The sequence below is a fragment of the Anser brachyrhynchus genome (genome assembly GCF_964034855.1).
Source record: "Anser brachyrhynchus genome assembly, chromosome: 1".
Classification (NCBI taxonomy): domain Eukaryota; kingdom Metazoa; phylum Chordata; class Aves; order Anseriformes; family Anatidae; genus Anser; species Anser brachyrhynchus.
This window is the reverse complement of record NC_137694.1, coordinates 6,938,704-6,959,176: the sequence shown is the minus strand read 5'-3', so window position 1 is coordinate 6,959,176 and position 20,473 is coordinate 6,938,704. Positions and strand designations below refer to the sequence as shown.

The following is a 20,473-nucleotide window of genomic DNA, read 5'->3' as shown; positions in this document are numbered from 1 at the left end:
CTTTCCCCAGACAGAATTTTTTAAATTATATTTCATTTGGCACAGTCTGAAGAGTTACCTGATCTCCAGTGACAGAAATCTACATTTCCTTCATTTCCCTCGCCACCTATCAAACTAGGCAAGACAGCTCCAAGGTGAAGAAAACCCTTTACATGGCAAATCCAGCTGAGAAACTGTCTGAAAAGAGTAGATTTAAAAGCTTCTGGCAGAGGGTTTCCAGCCCTGAGACGCAAAATGTCAGCAGTACTTTCTACGGATGGTGCTGCCCGATGCTCACAAGAAACCCAGCATGAGTCAATGGAAGAGACCCTAGGCTGCAAGGAGATAAATATTCCTGCAGATAACACTGGTGTGCAGTCAGAATAAGGTCATTTTCCTCTCCTCTGTGCTCTCACTATCACTTCTTTTTGTTGCATTTCTGCTGGCTGGTGGCATCTGGCAATGGGGTGACCCTTAGGACCAAGCGCAGATCCCACCACCACCACCACAAGGAGCTTCCCCATGGTGCCCAGACGGGTGCTTGGCTCTTTTTCTCCCTTTTTCAGGAGCTGTAAGAGACTCACGTCAGAGTTTTATTGGCAGAAAATCTAAGGCGGGGGTGCATAGTGAAAATTTCATTTTGCTAACTGACTTTAATGTAGGAATTTAAACCACAGTTCTTAGTGTTTTTTATTTATTTATTTATTTTATCTCTTTGTATGCTTAAGTAGGTCTTAATAGCTCCACTTTCTTTCAGTGGGTTTAAGAATGTTTCTGAGTTCTTTTTCATTACAATACATTTTTGGAAGAAATATCTTCTTTTCATGGACATTTAAAGGCTTCCCTACCTCCAACCCAAGCGCTCCTTGGAGTATTATCAATTGGGGATTAAGAAAACAGAATTATGAAATGGTTAAATGCTACCAAGAGAATAATCAGACAGAATAAACATCAAACTCCTCCAAAAGGTTTTCAGCAGTCCAGTCTAGAAATTCGTTGACAACTACACCAGGATCACACAGGCACAAATGGGAATTTTGTCTAAGAGAAGAAGAAAAATGGAGACACAAGGGTTTGGCCCTCTTAACTCTCTTTTCCTCCAGTTTAAGGGAAAAACAGCCTTTACAGGTTAAGATATAAACATGCAGCATGATCAGAATAAAAAGAGCACATGTTCTATAAATGCATCAAAGAAAAGCTTCACCAGTGACAGTATTTTCTTTTTCTATAAAATGCTTAAAAAAGTAAAAGTTTGGCTACAACAGACTTAACCACTGTTTCAGGTGGAAAAAATATAAAAATCAACCCCAGATTTTTTTTCCATTGAAAACTTTTCCGAGGGAGAATGTTTAAAGCAGAAAACTGTGGCAAGAACTTCTTTAGCTCTATGAAAATTGTTTCTTTCAAAAGAGGTAACCACAGCACTACCAAAGAAAGTCAAAACAGGATTTTAGACAGGAACTGGTATTTCCATTAAAAAATCTACATTTTACATAATCCCATTTAGAGTCCTGACCCCAGCCACATAAAGCTGTATGAATCTCCCTGGCTTTGAAAATATGTGCTGTGTAGAGTCTTTGGGGGAAGGTTCCAGAAGAAAAAAAAAAAAAAGTAAAGCAAAAGATCGTCTCTTTCAGAATGAATACAAAAAGCTTTTGTATGGGGTAATAATGCTTCATCATCACCTTGCTTGATGGGGTCTTCCAAAAGTTTTACACAGAGCCTCTTGATAAGACAATAAAAATACAACTGCAAGTTAGTGCAACACTGGCTGTCTTATGGGCTCTGGAGCAGAATAACCTGACTATATTACCTTAAAGAAAGGTTGAAGCTGAGATATGCTTGGGAAATTAAGCGTTTTTTTGGCCACAAATCCATTAGATATCTTCTGGTACACACTGACATGAAACTGTTGTGAGCCTCCTACTGTCTCCAGCCTGTACAGCCTTCCTCCAGAAGACAACTCAGAGGGAAAAACAACTTTCAATAACAGTGCCACCACGTTAAAGGACAAACCTGTGAGCAGTGATTTTAATTTTGCATTTTGCTTCAGTGCCATGTTATTTCAATTCAAAGCTTTCCAGGCTGTTATGAAAGTCCTTTTCTGTTTAAGGGCGTGTAACCATTTAATCAGAATGCCTCCGCATAGTGCCCAAGAGGCATCCTACCGTCTCATAATGAATTCTCATGCTGGGGCATATATAGATTTAACGTTTATTATCTGCCTTGCTGCAAAGCCCCTTCCTCCTGAAGCCAACACCAGCTATTTAATTGATTTTAGTGCAGGCAGTAAGTGCACCACAGCGTAAATTACCAGGTACCGAGAGATGCAGAACTAAATGTGCGAGAGCAATTCAGTTACTACGCAAACATCGGCGGCGATGAAACTTGTGGGCAAGGCATGAAAGAAATGAGATGGTTATCCAAAGCCAACAGAATGGAGTGTAAATTGCTAGCGCTCTAAATAGCCACCTGCCTGCTGTTCGGAGAGAAAGGCCCCACTCCTGCTCTCAGAGAAGCAGTGATATTATAAAGGGTTGCTGGCGGATATATATTGCTGCCCTGCAAATCGCCTACGCCAGCCCAAGCTATACAATAGGGGCACGTATGCCCCCGTGCCCAGCTGCAGTGGGGAGTTAGCAAAGGAGCTGCTGATGGAAGAGACTCAAGTCGATACTGCCAAAATTTTGCTATCGCTGTAAAAAAAAAAATAAAAAATGCAACAATCAACTCACATACTTTTGCCTTAAGGATTTGCTGCCAGTCCTTGCTGGAGACTGGACGTTACACAAAGCAAGTTTTTCATTTTGGGCTCATTCCCTTCCCTCATTCCCTTCTTTGGGGAGTGTGGTAGGGTTTGCAGTAAGGAGGAGGAATGGCCCTGAATGAGTACACTCAGAAAGGACTCTACTGTATTCACCGAAGATAATCGTATGCCCGTCTGATTTATGAGCCCTCCAAGTCTTTCTGCAACTTTTAAGAATAATACTTTAGAACAAGGTTTATTGGGAGGTTTGGACAAACCTCTTGTTATCTTTATTGACAAGAGCAGTTTCACAACAATAAATCTCTTAAAGAAAAGATCCATTTTCATCTGAATCGTTCACATTTCTGCAGAAGGAAACATTACAACGGTGTCTGTTCAAGGAAAATGTGGAAAAATTTCTCTATTATCTCTTCATTCCCAAGGCTACAGAAGAAAAAGGATCACTCCTCATCAGGTGTAGCACAGCGCTTTGATTGAAAATAAAAAAATTCAGTGTTGCCTTGCTAATGTGTCAGAGTCCATATGAGACTCTTCATACTAAGCTATTGATAAAGAGTGCAATTTTAGGAGCAAGGACATTGGCATTTGTCTGCACCTCTTGAAGGAGACTGCCTACAAAAGGTTTTGGAAATCATCATGAGAAAGTCCTTCACAGTCCCCAAGAAGAAGAAGATTCTCATTTCTCTCTCTCTGAGGGAAGGCTACACTGATGTACAAGGGCTGTAAAATGTCCCGCTCCTAACCAGGGCTGAAATCCTTAGACATAAAACAGTTGCAAGGAAGCAACAGGGCTGCTGTTCATCGCCATTCCCAGGAGAAGGTGCTTTGTTTGGAGAGGACAGGGGAGCAGGAGCTACTAAAAGTCCTGCCAGAGCCACAAGCAAACAGAAGCCCAAGTCCTCAGGGCAGCTAGGACCAGCTGATGAGCACGTATTGCACTTTTAGGACCATATCCAATCCTGGCAATTGCAGGTGTCTAGAATTTATCTTGGAGATCACTCTGTGGTCTATCTGTTACCAACAAATCTGTTCATGCCCTGATCTCTGCCTTGACATTAATCTTTCCTGGTCTGCTTATAACCCCTCAACCACTGGAAAAGGAGATACAGTCCTTCCTATTGAGCACTTATCAGCGTAACTCAACTGATGTAATAATCTCGTCTCCCAAAATTAAAAAATGTGAACTTGATGCTGGATTAATAACTACCACCCATTTCCCAGGGGCATGATGCCAGGGGTCAGTTTATGAATTGCTCAGAACTTGCAAAGCTCTTGTGGGAAAGTACTGAAGCACAGTGAGATTAATTCCCTTAACCTTGCAACAGGGTGACCTGTGTTATTCAGTCAATAAGTCTTTGAAGACCTTGATAAGGCATGCTTTTTTTTTAAACATACCTTTTTTGAGCTATACTGATAGCCCATGCTCTGACTGCATTAAGCACTAGAAACAGTCTGAAAACAAAGCCTGTGTTGTACATGCCCAAGCAGTGAGGAAGAGTTCAGAGTCTAACATCCCAGCTCTGCAGTCTGGGTGCACACTTGCAATATGTCCATATCGAAGGCTGTGATGAGCCTAGGCTTCATTTTTCTGAGCACTTCTCCCACAGTCATGCCTGGTTCTCCCAGTCGTGCCACACATACTCAACCCTGTTGCTGCTGTCCCACTTCATTTTCTGTGTTCACCAGCTGGATCCATCCTTGGAAGGCTGTTCCTTGTGCAGCATCCTATCCCTTGTTCAAAAAACTCTGGTCCATAGAAACACCAAAAGGCTTTTTCTCAACCACAGGACAGAGCTAGTACCGTTTCTTGTTCCACTGCCGACTCCCAAAGGCTTTTTTGCCCACATCATTGATGCTTCTTCCCACAAACTGTGTCAAAACGAAGTCTTTCTAACTAGAGCCCCTAAAGCTCTGCTCAGCCTTGTCAAAATCCAAGCAAAGCTCACTTGGCAACTTGAAGTCTCCTTCCTGGTGTGCCCAAATGTGCACCAGCCTTCCTCAGGCTGTAGTTCATAGGCAACATTTGCTCAAAAATAAATAAATAATTAATTTTTAAAAAAGTAAAATTTGTGAACATTTGTTTGACCAGGAACTGAGAGCAGGTCTTTCCCTGGCCCCTCCATAAAGTGTGCTAGTCAATAAACCCTCTGAGAGCCAACTGCCACATAAATTTATCATCTTATTCCCGTGCAGCATGATGAGGTGCCAGAAGCATGGATGCAATCCTTTCAACATAGACCCAGTGCATTTTCAGTGGGTACCAGGCATTAATTTGAAATGCCTCGTATGAGCCAGGAGTATTGGAAATAACCCATCCTATCCCACAAAACCAAGTGAATCCCCCAGTCAATCAGCTCCAGAGTTGTTCACTTCTGGAGTTGTTTCTCCTGTTGCCATTACTATAATTATTAATAATGATAATATATACACCATCCGCAGAAAGCAGTTATGTGAGGGGCTTTTCTCAGCTGCTTGGACATAAGTATTTTCTGCTGCTAAAGAACTCAGCTGGCTTTTCTTGTTCATATAAGTCCCATTGTGAATGAAGGGATATTTCCTTCTGTCTTTTACAAAGTGCTTTATGGGCACAAAAAACAAGTACGGAATAAATCCCATCTAAGGAATGCGGTGCAGCAGATCTATGTTTTGCTTTAATTAGCATCCTGATGTGATAGCGGCTTGGCGTGAGTGTCCCTGTTTTGTAACACAGCGCGTCCTTGCTAGGCTCCTTAAGGAACCTGGCAAACAAGGCACTTCCCTCAATTGTCTGTTGTTTTTCTTGGAGGCTGAATATTTTCATTGAAATGTCACTTGCAAAGCCTGTCCATGCTCTGCTGCTCTTGGAGTGTGCTCAGGCATTTGGCTTTCAAAAAAAAAACAAAGGGAATTCAGCACTTAATCACAGCTTAGCACTCCACTTGCCTTGCAAGCTTATTTGCAAAGCATACAGGTGGAAAGCAAAATCACAAGCGCTGTAGGTTCCAGTAATAATAAAAACTTCTGTAGATTGTACTGCAGGTAGGTGCATGCCTGTCTAAGATACCTCTCTTGCAGGGTTATAACAAGCTTACGTGTGGCAGGGGAAAGCTGATAAACAGCAGAAATGGAGCACCGAAACCCTGGGCCTGCAAAAGACTGGGCTCTCTGTGTATGAGCTCTGGGGGAGCCCCCATCACCTTGGCTTTTCTGTGCTGGAAATCTGAATAATTCAGCAGAATTAAGATGTCAAGCTGGAAAACCCCTCAGGTCAGGATATTAAGCTCAGTTTGGGTTGTTTTTTGCAGAGGTGGGGAGAAGCATTTCGGGGTCAGCTGCAGCAGGCTGCTCTCCATAAAAACTTGCCCTGAGCAGTGACAACATGGCCTCAGACAACCTCATTTGGGGGAAATCCTCCAGCTTCTTTGGGAATCAGGAACACAGACTGACAGGATCTGGGTAAAACAGCCCTTCTACAGAGAAGGTCACTCTTGGGTTGAAGGAGCCCACTGATGGAGCTTTTGCTTCTCAGGATCCCGAAGATCTCAAACCAGACCCTGAACCATGCACCTGCCTCCCTTTCTTCTCAGCTCTGAGACATTAGTGCTGCTAGAAACCCCCATGTCCTTCTGAAACATAGCAAAACTTAGCTCCGATGTTGCAGAGCTTCACCGGAGCATGCCCTGAGCCCCTGGTATTGGAAACTTCTCTGAATTTGGCACTATGCTTGGTGTGAAAAAAGTGCAGAGAAACTCCAAGGTAGGTGTTGAGATTCAATCAGTACTTTACCTAGCTATGTGCAGGGCCTGCTAGAGTAACCTTTAGCCATTTGAACAGCCTTGTTACCTTCAGAAGGAATTAGAGAAATAAGACTTCCAGCACAAGTTTAAATCGCAGCCCGGAAGATGTAGTAATTAGGGAAAGCTCCATACCCATCAGCATTAAGCAGCGGTGTTAATTCCCTGGGGACGGTGTGACTGGAGGTTTTTAAGGACAGGCCAGGTGAATGCCAGAAGCTTTGGAGGTGCCTGTTAGACCTTTTTTTTAGCCAGTTTGCCAAAGGAAGTGAGGCACATGTTGTTGATGTCTGTCCATCTCATTTTGTCAACCCTACTGACTTCTGACCCATCGGGCAAACTTCAACTTCATCAGAAGATTGGAGATACCAAAAATATTACGTTCTTACACATTTTAAACAAATGGCTGAATAAAGGAGAGCAAGGAGAGCATCTCCATTGATTTTTAACGTGGCCCATATCCTTTTGGAGAGGCAACATCTCCAGCCCCTTGGCCGTGGCCGTGAGCAACGCATCTCCGTGGAGGCACGGAGGGGACTCATGCGTGGCCCATGCCCAATGGAGGGCGCACACAGACCTTCAGGAGACCAAACTTTGCTGCTTCACGCCCTGATGCAGTCAAACAATATGGATGAAGTCAGAGCCGAGCTTTGGGGATCTGTTCTGACCTGCGCGGGCAGCACCTTCTGAAACAGCGCATCCAGACGGTCCCATAGCACTTAGACGGAAAATGTGTGTTTATGTAAATCCGTGTTTACGCATGGCTTTCCATCATGCAGAGGATGAATCGTCAATATCCAAAGAGACCGTTTATGCCAATGAAATGTTAGCATGTAACAATACTGACCACAACAGGAAATTTCCTTATACTGGCAAGATGAAGCGAGGCAGAGAGTTTAGAATACAGGTGGGGTAATTCTTACCACGTGGATCCAGTAGCAACCTGCAATTGCTCACTAACAAAGTTTACTGTCATGTCAAGACATAGTTCAATAGAGCTTTTATTTCTGAAATTACTTTATTTTCCCGTCTTCCCTGATATCCTCTGGGGAAATCTCACCCAGCATCCAGAACGAATGAAAACTTCAGAGTATTTTGGTGTTTGTCTTTGTTCTTGGATTGAGGTATCCTGCATTTGAGGTAAATAAAAGAAGGAATAATGGCCCAGCCATTTCTAAGAAACAGGAAAATGCCTGGAGACAGCACGTGAAAATCTGAGCTGTCTGATCTGGAGATCCCTGAGCTGGTCTCTACCTTGCAGTAACAGGGCTGGGACAAAACAGTTTTATGATGGCTTGTATAAAAAGTATGTAAAAGTAAGGGCTTGAAACCGAAGCTGGAGATGAGATTTCCACAAGAACATGCCAGGAAACACACAGGACATTCACCAACAGCTACCTAACCCTGGGAACAGCTCCCAGAGGGACTTGCAGGAATAAATCAAGCATCAAGTAGACGCAGACAGCCGCCTCTTCACCTCCTTTCCTACGAGCTCCAGCACAGACACTGCCACCTGTGCCTGCCCATATCTTTGACAGAGCAAACAAGGTGCAATACTTATCCTTTAGGATGGCTGGCTAACAAGCACAGCTTTCAAGTAATAGCAGATGTACAGAGGGTAAACATACACAGGGGTATGGAGTGCTTCCAACAGCCTTCTCCCACGGTGAGCTATGAGATGCTCAGGGGCTGTAAACGTGGATTTTCCCCAAAACTGCAAGGAGTGCTCTGAAGGCTGGTGATGAAAATGCTGCCCGTGCAACAGAAAATCTCCTTTGGCAATTGTGAGTAAGTGCCCGCTTAGAAAGCAGTGAGTCACGGAGAAGGGCACGTGGATTTGAGATCTGCTCTGCCCATGATACAGATCTTTGGTCCTAATTTTACCCCCTATTATTTTTACCTTAATGGGGCTTCCAGGAACCTGCTTGATCACAACCACTTCTACTTCACACCAAACCCCAGTTTTAAAAGTTCATAACCGTTGCCTCGATTACGAGAATTATACAAAAAAAATCAGAAGCTAAAAATCCCACAAGGAATCTAATAATAAATAGGGCAGAGATGTAAACAAATAGATACCTCATGCCATGCAATGCTTCGGAGCTATTGTATCAACAAGTTGGTGTTACCTTGGAAACAAGAGATTATTCATACATGCCTTCTCCCTGATGGAAACCGGGAAAGGAGGCATGCAGAATTGATTCTGAGTCTTCTGAACTTTGCAGAGATGCAGCCCCAAATCCCAGCTATTGATGGAAACCCGGAACAGAAGGGGGGTGCAGAGGTTGCACCATCCTTGATGTGATGCCCACAGTGATGAGGATGACCATGCTCTCATCCTCTCCACCTTGGCACTGCACAACCCTTTTCGGAAAGAGTGCAGAAGATTATTCATAGGATATAGCCTGTGCAGAACACAGGCCAACGCAGCCTTGTCTTGATTTGCAGCAGTGAGTAGGGCTAAAAACAACCTGACACAGTATTAACTGTCATTAATAAAAGAATCTTAAGCTAGTATGTTTTACCCCATAGCTGAGGCTGAATAAGTGCACAACACGTACGAGTTTCATCACACAAGCTCTGCATGAGTGGGAGTTTACATTGCTGTCACTTGGTCACGCTCAGATATGTGCCCAAATTCAAACAAAATGTTCCCAAAATTTTGATTCTTCGTTCCAGCTGAAGAAGGAGCCACAGCCCTGAGCTCTCCAGATGGGTTCCCAGCTGCTGACTTCAGCCAGACGTCCCACCACCATGCTCTTTGGTGAAACCATGTCTCTTTACAACAGCTAAATGCTTGGTCCTTGGGAAATAATAATTTGTCTGGGTTTACAAACACAGCTATGACTGGAGGAATAGTTTCCTAGCTAAATGTTGAATTGGGAGCAAGTAGTTTGTCCCTGGTCACCAGCAATGCACATGGGAACACATGGGAATGACATAAATCTGCACTGGGGCAGTTTCAGCCTGGACATTAGGAAAAAATTCTTTAATGTGAGGGCGGTCACACACTGGCACAGGCTTCCTAACGAGGTGGCTGACGCCCTGTGCCTGTCAGTGGTCAAGAGGCATCTGGATAATGCCCTCCATGATACTCTTTAATTTTTGGTTAGCCCTAAGGTGGTCAGGCAGTTGGACGAGGTGATCTCTGAAGGTCCCTTCCAGCTGAACTATTCTATTCCTTTCTGTTTATACTAACATATTCAGTGTTACCTACAATTACAGCCCTACATCTTAGATAAGCCAATGATATGGACATAAGAAATTTGGAAAAGTGAGGGTTACTCTACATTAAGCAAGTTAATAATAACTAGGAGTAATTACCGAAACACAAATAAGGATTTGTAAATCAGCTGGTCTTGAAACTGGTACTTCCCACAATCCAGCTGGCGTGCTGGAATTTGCATAACACTGACGTGCCTGTGCAAATTGTTTTGCAGCATTTTGGGCAGAAACGTAGGACTACAAACACAAACTAAAAATGTGTAGGGCACTATTTCTCCCACACTGCCAGCAGGATAGCTACTAATGAAATCTGGTCCCCAACAGCTTGCTGCAGGGTATTTAACTCCAGAGCTGCCTCTGTCAGATGCTCCAAGCTCCCCTATAGCACACCTGGCTCTTCACTGATGCACTTTATCCCTCTGCCCTATATCTGCTCTGCTCTTGTTTCAGGTGACCTCGTCATTGAGGAAGAGAGAGGCGAGATGTTAAGATGAAATTTAACTTCCTGTCATATTTTGTAATTGATTTGAGAAAGAAAAAAAAAAAAAAAAAAGCATGAGCATCACTTCCCTCCTCCCCACCAAGTGGATATGACAGGAGGGCTAGGTCAGCCACAACACATCACGTACCTGATGGGGTCCTGTTCTTCTTAGAACGTGGGGGGAAAATGGGGAACAAGAGGGACTCTGGTGAGAGACACATGTCAAGGAACATGCTATGAGATGGTCCTGCTGCTGAGACAAGCTTTCTTGCAAATCTACCACCATGCACAAGTGGCATCTTGGGTTAGTTCTTGCTCAGGACAGACCATGTATCTGTTGAGTCACCAGAGGACTAAACCATGTGTGGCAATTCCATGTACATGGGGCCAGTTCTGATCCCGTAGGGATCCCCTGTTTACTCTGATTTAATTTCTGCAAGACCATTCACAAGACACCTCAGCTCCCAGTTTTGCGACAATACAGCCCATCACACCTGAAGGCTTATTTTAATCACCAGCCAGAGATTTTGCAGACAGCAGCACACAAGACAGATACTTCTCACTTATCTCATCTTTTGAGCTAAAGAACAAAATGTGAACAAGAAGAGTTGGCAATTTTGCCACAGAAACTTGATTAAGTTCAGTACTTACAATTGCATGACCAGGTATAAATGGTTTGGGCTCTCATAGATGTCTTCCAGGGCAACTATATTTTCATGCTTGATCCTGAAAAAAACATAATACGAGTAAGTAAAAGATGAAATAGAGATTTTTTAAAAGGGGCTGCAAAACAGAAGGCTACTTTTAGTTAGACACTACTTGCCAGTGCTCCAATCAGCACCATAAAATAGGATCTTGACCAAAATAAACAGTGACAAGTGCTTTACAGCCCAGAATTCTGTTATTACTCACAGAAAATTCCCTCAATCTGCTGCGAGGTCAAAATGTTCAATGGTAAGGTATTTGGGACATTAGAGGTCTAAAGACCCCGTGTCAGATGAATGGAGATGGTTGCTTGGAGGTTGAAGTTTCCAAACAGTGGCAAAGCTGGGTACAAGAGGATGGAGGCAGAGTGTGGGCTGGAGGGATTTGCCCCCATGCAGAAGCTGGAGCATGTGTACAGAGGCCATACAACAGCCCCATGCCCCTTCCCACTGAATTTGGCCCACTCTGATGTCACAACCAGTCTGCATGCCCAAATTTCCCTGCAGTGTTATTAAGCACCGCGTGCTTTCTGTCCAAAGGCGGGTTTTCTACACCCTCATGACATGGAACAAGAAATCCTTCAAATCATCACCCCCAAGAATTGCTTTAGTCTCCATAGAGCTGCTTTCTTCTCCCTCTGAATGCAGTTACATAAACACAGAATTTCTGAAAAGTGACTGAGTTTGGTGATCTGCCACGTGGATTTTCTGATGTCTCCTAGGGCTGAGCCTCCGCTGACACTTCTCACCAGGGACATGCACAGGCAGATCGTGCGATGACATAAACCTCACTTCTAAAGGAAACCAGGTTTGAAATACAGCCCAGCAGGTGGGCGAAGGGCATGGATCATTCCCACCAAGCCTCAAGGACCTCTGGTTTGTCAAAGTGCTATCTTTAAAGAGAAAAATCATCTCTCTAAACATACATATAATTAACTACTCAGAGCAAAGCCTCTCTGGGTTTGCTCCTTAAATACTTAACAAACAATTTCCAAAGGATGCATTTAACTTGTGCAAGCCCTAAAGAGACAACCAGTACAACTCCAGGAGCAGAATATTAATTACACCAATTACAGACAATTGTTTTAAGAGCAAGACAAATCTGGGAAATGCCATGCACAGTCTGCTTATTAAACATACGGACATGCTCAGAAAGAAGGTAAAAGTGCGTTATCAGCAAATGCAGAACTCTCTACATGTCTCAAGGTTCAAGAAGATTAATTAAAAAGCTTAATTATGTGTCAAGACCTCGTCCTCAGCACTCCCAATCATCCCAAAGTCTGTGTGATGATGCTGAGAGCAGAAGGTCCTCTGCGCCTGGCAGGGTCTTTCCCGTAAGAACAGAGACTAATCCAATTTCCTCTGAATTCACCAGAAAGATCACGACTGACCTGAATTTATGCCCACAATCAGTCATCAAAAGCTGCGTTCATATAAGGACCTCCATGTACAGGAAATTTAACATCAACAACAAGTGAGCCTAAATACAATACGCTACAGGATGTCAGAGCAACAAATACGTGAGTAGGCTCTTCACTTCGCTTAAATATCGGGAAAATCCTGTGATATTTTAGCAAAATTTCCTGGTAGACTGCATCACAAATCAAGTTCTTCTTATTGACAGCAGGAAACCAACAGACCACCCGCTTGGCTTTGTACAGTCCCTTAAGGGTTGCAAGTAGGGCAAGGACAGTTTTGCTTTGTTTCAGTGAGCTGAAGGCACTCTTAGTTCCCAAAAGGCATTTCCAGCAAATATTCACTTTTAATGGAAACTCTTATGTATGTTTATTCATTTTCCTTTATGCACACACACAGGCGTGTGATCGTCTGTGTACCTGATACCATCATGACAGAGAAGGTAGTTTTAATATCAGTAGTGATAGCTGTTTAAAGCCTCCAACATAGTCTGCAGCACATTTTTACCGCACACATATATTAATGCCTTTCTATATACGTGTGGCAAATCAAACGCTTTGCATTTCTATTTTTATTTTCTATTTCGAGAGCCTCCTTTTTATTTTGGGAACCTCGGAGGTTCTCCAAACTCAACCCAAGCCCTGTGAGGCAGCTGCCAGCAACACCTAGAGGTTGCACGCCCATGGGTGACGGGGGGGGGAGCACCCACAAAGACGAGCAGTTGGGGTGGCAGAGGGCAGAGAGGAGCCCATCAGACACACAGCGCTGCAGGCTGAGGGCTGCCACAAGACCTTCTCCCTTTCCTCATTTGCAAAGCAAATGGGCCCCGTGCTGCTGCACTGTCTGAAGGCGGATGCACTTGCTCAGCTTTAAAGCGATTCCTCGGTGAAAGACTCAGGGAGAGAAACGAAAGCAGAATGAAGGAGAGAGACAGGGGATAGAAGACCCAAGAAGAAAGGGAAAGAAGGCAGCAGAAGCTGAATCACCCCCAAAGAATAAAAGGAGTCACCCTGTAGGTATGAGGATATTTGGAAGAAGATATCCTGGGGCATCACAGCCATGCACAACAGCCACCCCATCGACCATTGGCACTGGAGGGGCTCTCTGTGACGGTCAGAGGCATTTATTTCTGCTTTGCCTCAGCCTCCCCATGATCAGCAGGGCCTTCACCTCGGCGTTACGCAGTGCTTAATATTCCTGCCAAAGCGCACGTCGCTTGGCTCGCACAACATTTCCATACTCAGAGGGAATCCCGAACGATATGCTATTTAAGGGAAAATGGAATTCAAAATTAGAAAATAGGGATAATCAATGGAGCTAGCTCGGGCAGAAGCCTACGGGTAAGACCCAGCTGCAGGTCGGGCCAGTGAAGCCGAGCAGCTGTGTGCTTCCCAGCAGAGGTCACTGCAGCCAGCAGCAGCCGCTGCTGCTCTTTGCTCAGTCTGCACAAGTTCGTGCACCCCTTTCCTTGCTCTAAAACACGGGACAGCAATCGCCTAGAGCCCTGCTACAAAATAATGAAGCCTCCCTGGCTCGACACCGTTCTTTACGACACCACCTCGGGATTTGTGGGATCGGGTGCGTTACTGACGCCGCATTTTGTCCACCCTGCAAAGCACGGAGGGGAGCAGGGAAGGTGTGAGGCCCTCCTCAGCAGCACCAGACACACGGGGAATGGGGACGGATGCTCCTGGCTTGCACAGATGCTTGGGTAAATCGAGAACCGAGGAAAGCACCATGCAGCGGCAGCTTCTTGATGGTCACAGATCAGGAGGGATTTGGGGATGGCTTACTAACTCTGCTTTTATCCCCTTTTAGAAGCACCAAGTGAATCTCAGAGGTTCGGGGATTCATGCTGCTAACCCTCAGAATGCCTCCGTGCAGCCCCATGGTGACCTCTCTTAGCAGAAGTACTCGCCCAGCTACCCAAGCTCCTCAGCACCTGCTGGGGGTTTTTCTTTTCAAAGGTGCTGTTCTCACTTTGCAGAGGAAAGGAAGCGTGCAGAAAAGCTAAAAGGGTTTTCTGCAGTCTGATGGGAGGACGAAGCAGATCACCCAAAGCCTTATTATTCCAGTTCCCTCTCCTGGAGGAGCACTGTGCTGACAATGCCCCCAAAGCAAACATCAAAACCTGGGCTTGGATAAAGCATTTTAGATCAGTTTATATAAATTGTTGCAAACAAGGAAACATCCAGCTGAGGAAATCTCCCTTATCACTCTTTCAACCTCCACTTTGTCACACTTGATGTTTTTCTGGCTGCTCTCCCTCCTTCCTGGCAAATCCCAGACACTGCTTCCATCTCCTACACCCTACTGTGTCCCCCAAAATCCCCCTGTGTTTGACGCAAAGGGAAGGTGCCACCTCCCATGAGATTCAGCTACAAGACCCAGGACCTGCTGGAGTACAGGGGACAAAGAAGGGGAAAAAATAACTGGAAGTGAGAATCAGGGAAATTTAAGTATAGAAAAAAATACGAGTGATCAATCCTAGTAAAAACCTAGAAAAAGAAATTATGGATTCATCAGATTCAGAGCAGCACTGGTTTGAAAGCTGTGCAGGCAGACACGAGCCACAAGGCACGATGCAGATGCAACTGAATAAAATCATAGGATTTTCCCTCTGGCCTTTCCAGTCTGTGATTCTGCTCATGTGCTTCTACGGAGGTGTCAGCAACACGAGCAAACAGGGGCAGTGCTGTACCTGAGCAATACAACATGCATGAACTATAAACTGTAGATTAGATGGAATATAAAAATCTAATAAAAATATAAATAATCTAATGCATAGATAATAATTGAATCTAATAATCTAACAATCTAATATACGTATTTAGAGATTGAATATAAGAAACTATAGCATATATGATCCAATGATCTAATTGCTAGCTAGGACTTAGAGGAATGAACTGAACAGAGCAACCAAGGGCTTCAGGTGGCTTTTCCGAGCATGGCAGCTGTGCAAACAAGGGCTGACGGGAGAGCGTTTGATCTGCTGCAGAGCACCAAGCACCGACCGGTCCCCTTTGCTTGCTGTGGAGTCGTTGCGCAAGGGTGTTTGGGGTCATGTCATTTTTCCCTGACTGCTACAGCACCCAGTGCTGCTGAAATGCAGAAACGTCTTCCTCTGAAATCTGCCCATAAAACAAGACCTGACTTGACCAGGAGTGGCATTTGGATGAGCTGGGTGTGCTGCGGCATCGTAATGATGAGTACATGGCGAGGAGCCCCAGTGATGCCAAAATCCACCCTCAGTACTGGACAGCACAGAGCTACCACGTCCCGCTCACTGCTACCAGAAGGGCAGAAGTGCCACAGGACCAGAACGAGCCCCAACAGGTAAAGCTCACTTCAACGTTCACCAAAAAAAAAAAAAAAATACTCTGCAGGCTTTAGCTGGAGGTTGCTATTAAGCAAAGGATTGATATATGGAAGTTGATGTACAATAAAGGAAGCTAAATCCTTTAATGACTGAGCTTCCCGTGCACCTCTGCTGGCTCCCAACCATCCCAGAGACCAAGCAGATGAAAGAAAAGCGGTTGCATATTGCTGCGGATCATTAATTAGAGGGGCAGCACAGATGAAAGCCGAGGACCCAGATTTTGCTGTTCCTTTGGCTGCCAAGCTGGCAGGAGAGCACGTTAAATCTCCTAGCTGCAAAGGCATGCTACAAACTGTGATTGAATCACTTATATTAACATCTATCATATTTAACATTGAAAACGAGGATCAGTTAGAAGAATACTGTACATAAACCTTGGGCAAACATGAGAGCTGTTTAAGTAGGGCAGGTTTCCCATGTAACAACTCTTTTTGAGTCAGAGTGTTACATTCTCAAGACATGACATTTAATGCTGCACCTCCACGAACAGCACGTGTCAGGGATGAAATGCCACAAGAAAGCACAAATAATTTTGCAAAAGCCCAAACTAACAAAGCCCGAGTCTGTAAGGATTTGTATCTATGGGTAACCAAATGTCTTTGCAAATGAATAATCAGTTATTTCCACCTATGCCCCGCAAGGGGTTTTGCCAGCAGCATGGGGCTACAGGTTTGGAGAATTCACCCCTTGGCCAAGGGAAGTGTTTAAATCACAATTTCTGCTCTGAGAGAGAGCGGTGGGATTTGTGGTGCCTCCTCTCCACGCGAGGTCTCCTATAACTTGGATCTTTGAAAATCAACTGGACATGAATGATGGAAGGAGCCACACCACCAACTCTGTCCCCTCCCTTTCTTATCCCACGGTCCCCAAGCATCCTCCAGGGTGGGTATTTTGCAGATGGATATTCCCCATATAGCTTCACTGTTATTTGCATGAGCAGAGCTCGGCTTGACACTTCTCCCATCGTCCAGGTTTCCCTCCCACGTGGATTTTCTGGTGTGAAAAGAAGAAATGAAAGCTCCAGTCCAGGCTTCTTCACACAGCTGATATTTATCAGGTCTCTTTCCTCCACGGATTCCCTGGTATCTTATAAAAAGTGACTTTATAGCAGCTCTTTCCCCCTCAAACAGCCAACGTGCACGTGGCTCTGCACCGGTGATGGGTTCTGTGGCTATTGAAGGGGCTGTGGTCTCCAGCATCTCAGTTCAGTGGTCTACCTCGCTCTCACTGACAAACACACATGCAAATAATGGGAAACTTAGAGAACCCTCCACTAGACACAGAGCAGAGGTGTGAACAAAACCAGGCAGATGTCTGTTGTTCTTAGCAAAAGTGGCTCTACAGAGTTTACAAAACCAAAACACCTGCTTTTCTCCCCTACTGCACTTAGCTGTTTTTTTTGTTGTTGTTGTTTTTGTTTTGTCTTGCTTTGTTTTTTTTTGTTGGTTTTTTTTTTTTTTTCAAGTTATACCCTTAATTTTCTTATCACAAATATCTGGAGGAGCATTACTGGATTCAGTATTGAATTCAGTGTTGAATACTCCCTTGCATTTAAAATAAAAGGGAACTCTATCTGTGAGCAGAAAGATAGAAATATTGCTAACCATGTCTCATGTCCAGATGGCATTTTTGACCTCCTCTGATCTCCTTCCACTGCAAAACCTTTTGTTCCCACCCATACTGCCCACCTTGCCTTGCTGGATCTATCGACTGGGCAAGGGAGAGCTAATTCCAGCTCAAAGCCAGATGGTTCAGTCCCCATATGGCAGAATAGCTAACCCTCTGTGGTTGGAAGGCAAAAGAGTTGAACTTTGAGGTCACATGTGGTCTGCAAACCACAGACTGTTCACAACATGGGACGGAAATTAATATTTTCTCTAGCATCTTTAAGATCTCTGTGTTTCTGTGATGTTAACTGGAGTGGATAGGAAATATTGTCGTACTGCCTGCTTTGGAAAACTTGCAGTGAGAGAAAGACCCTGGATGCCTTGGAAGATGGGACTCAAAGGCCAACGTGGTGGGATGAATCAGTTCATTTATCTTCCCTCAGCCCCAGTACTGGTAGCCAGTGGCAAGCAGCCCATAGCAGGCATTGAAAGAAAGCAGGGGCAGCCAAAATTCAGAAGACAAATGCCCACCAAAAGGCCCTCTCCTATTAACCTTAGAAGATGGCAATGATTTTCCATTTATTTATTTTTTTCTGGTTTAGTTGTTTTTTTGATTTAGCACTTCAGTTTGAGAAGTAATTTGCTGTATGTAAATAAATGAGCTGGGATGGGATTTGTCTCGAGCAGGTGTGTCCCAGTATGGTGCTGAGTGTTTCTGCTATCCATGGAGCTGCCTTCTCCAGGGCTTGCCTGGGGGTATCACAAACTGCCCAGAAGGGGAAAAGGTGGGGATGTGGCAGAAGACTCCATCACGTGCTTATATAAGTTCTTCTCCGTTTCATCTTTCAGATCCTACCCATCACCTTCGTGATCTCCCGTTCCTCCTCAAGGGTGAAGATCCATAAATCTTTCCAACCATTTCAATGGCCTTCCTTCCCCAGCACTGCGCTTCTTCTAGCACCAATGCCAGCCTTATGTACTTTATTCACAATATATTCTTTGGCATTTCACTGTGATGTCAACTTGGAGACGTTTCACAGCTGGAAACTTAAGTTTTGTAGTTCAGCAGCTGTAGCACTAACTGGCTGTGACAAGACCTACCCACGTACACCTCACCATTTCTGTTTTGTGCTCTACCTCGTCTTGTACTCCTGAACCATGTAATCCTTCTTTTCATTCCTAATTTCTCCAGATCTTGTGAGCAGAAACTGGTCTGGCTTCTTCACTGCCAGGGGCACTTGCTGATGAGCAGCCTGCATGGAGGCATCCTTCCTTTACTACTCTGCTCTGCAGTGCAGCTTGAAAAAAGGGGGAATTTTGCTCATCTTAAAAAATAGCTTGTTTCCCTCCTAGGGAGGGGAGAGAGCTGGATGAACCTCCTCAGCCACACAGCATGTGTATTTTCATTCTGGTGGCACTTTCCAGCCACCAGGCACGATGCCAAAGGGATGCTGAAGGCAGTATCCTGACAGTTTCTGAAGAAGTAGCTGGCTCCAGCTGTTGTGCTGCTGTGTGCATTAAGCATGCAAGGAGTGAGCCCACAGGCTTTGCTGCCTCCCTGGGACACAGGCTGAGGTTATGCCCTGTTCTGCCTCATCTCCAGATCATAACAAAGCTCAGACAAAGGCTGAACATCCCCGGCACAGACACATGGGTTTTCACTAGGCACTGATGTTGACTGTAATCCCATACAAACATCAAACGAGTGTAGGCACTTTGAGACTAAAAGTGAGGGTTTCTTGGACTGCACACCCAGACTTAGGTACCAAACCTGTGTCCAGCTGCTTATTTTAGATATGAAAATAAGTGCTCGTCTCGAGTGTTTTCATGTGAAGGCTGCTCAGTAGCCTTTAAAGAAACCAAAATTCAAGTTCTGGGTCTTGTATTGCAGTAACTCACAGCTCTAGAAGGAAGACTAGGACCAAATAACCTTCTAACATGCTTGGACTCCTACAATAGGACCTGCACCTGCTTATAAGCCAGCAGGGATATCCCTACGTAAGTGCCATCCCTGATTGCAGGAATATCCCCAATTTCCACGAGAAGCAGACCAAACCATCGGAATGAGGGTTTCCAAGCACTGGCTCACAATTGGCAGCACTCAGAAAGGCTTGCAAAGCTTGAGCAAAAAACCTCCAGACTGTTTAATTCGAAACACATCAAAACAAATATTAATGATGAATTAATCATTAAAGGTGAAAAAGATAAAAGTAGTGGCTGCAGGGATTTATCTCAGCCAAAAGCAGCGAACCATCTTTTAGTTGTTGGCAGCGGCACTGTTTTTCCAGCGTGGAGGAGTGTGGGTTTACATGTGCAGCCAGTAATTATAGCGGGTTCCCACTCCCTTGCCCAGGAGAGGTGGGAGCTACATGCCATTAAAAGTGGTGAGCAGCTCCTGGGCTGAGGTGGTTCGCTCTGACGAGGTTTCATGCAAATGAAAAATTAACAAAAAAAAAAAAAAAAAAAAGAGGCTTGGTTTGCAAAACCCATGAAAAACACTGCCCTAAAGGCTGACACTCCTGGGGAGGATGGTTATCCCAGTACCTTGCCTCACCAAATTTGAAGCTCTTATTTACTTTACAGCAAATGAAGGGGTGAATAAACGAGTATAATGCTCTTTTCATAGCCTCCTGGTTCTCGGATGAGTGCAGCATGTACACATACATTCGGTGGTATCTGCAACCTGACAGCAGATACTACACTTCTGAAGAGAAAGTTCTGCCATCCGTGAAATGTCCATTTGACACAGACACGGGGATGTTGTTGCCTACTATTATCTCCTTCATTGGTTTGAATACATACTAATGAAGGGTGAATGTTATACCACCCACACGCAGAAGTTACACAGAAACATGGAAAACTGCCTGTTTGGAGGAGCATGGGACTGAGAGGTGGAACAAAACTGAGTATTTCATTCCACCATATGGGAAATAAATGTAACTTTCACCCAGGTAACACAGCTGGGACTCAAAGCAGTGGCTTGCACAGGATCTTTAGTTATTGGTTTGTCCTAAAAGCCAGTACATACGGCTGAGGTGGACCCATACTGCTGATGGTAAGGACAAGAAATGGCACAAAAATGAGGATCACTTATGTACTCAGAGGACAATCACATTTTTTCCACATGCAAAGCTGAAAAGCA

The 20,473-nt window shown here is 44.6% G+C and overlaps 1 protein-coding gene across 3 annotated transcripts in view; it reads right to left on the bottom strand.

Moving 5' to 3' along the window:
• Window positions 1-20,473, bottom strand: part of CAMK1D (calcium/calmodulin dependent protein kinase ID) — a 221,640-nt gene that overhangs the window by 76,544 nt on the left and 124,623 nt on the right. For all 3 annotated transcript variants that reach the window (XM_080605573.1, XM_080605574.1, XM_080605572.1), the window contains exon 3: window positions 10,877-10,951. In XM_080605573.1, the coding sequence (XP_080461699.1) occupies window positions 10,877-10,951 (75 nt within the window). The remainder of the gene's footprint in view (window positions 1-10,876; window positions 10,952-20,473) is intronic.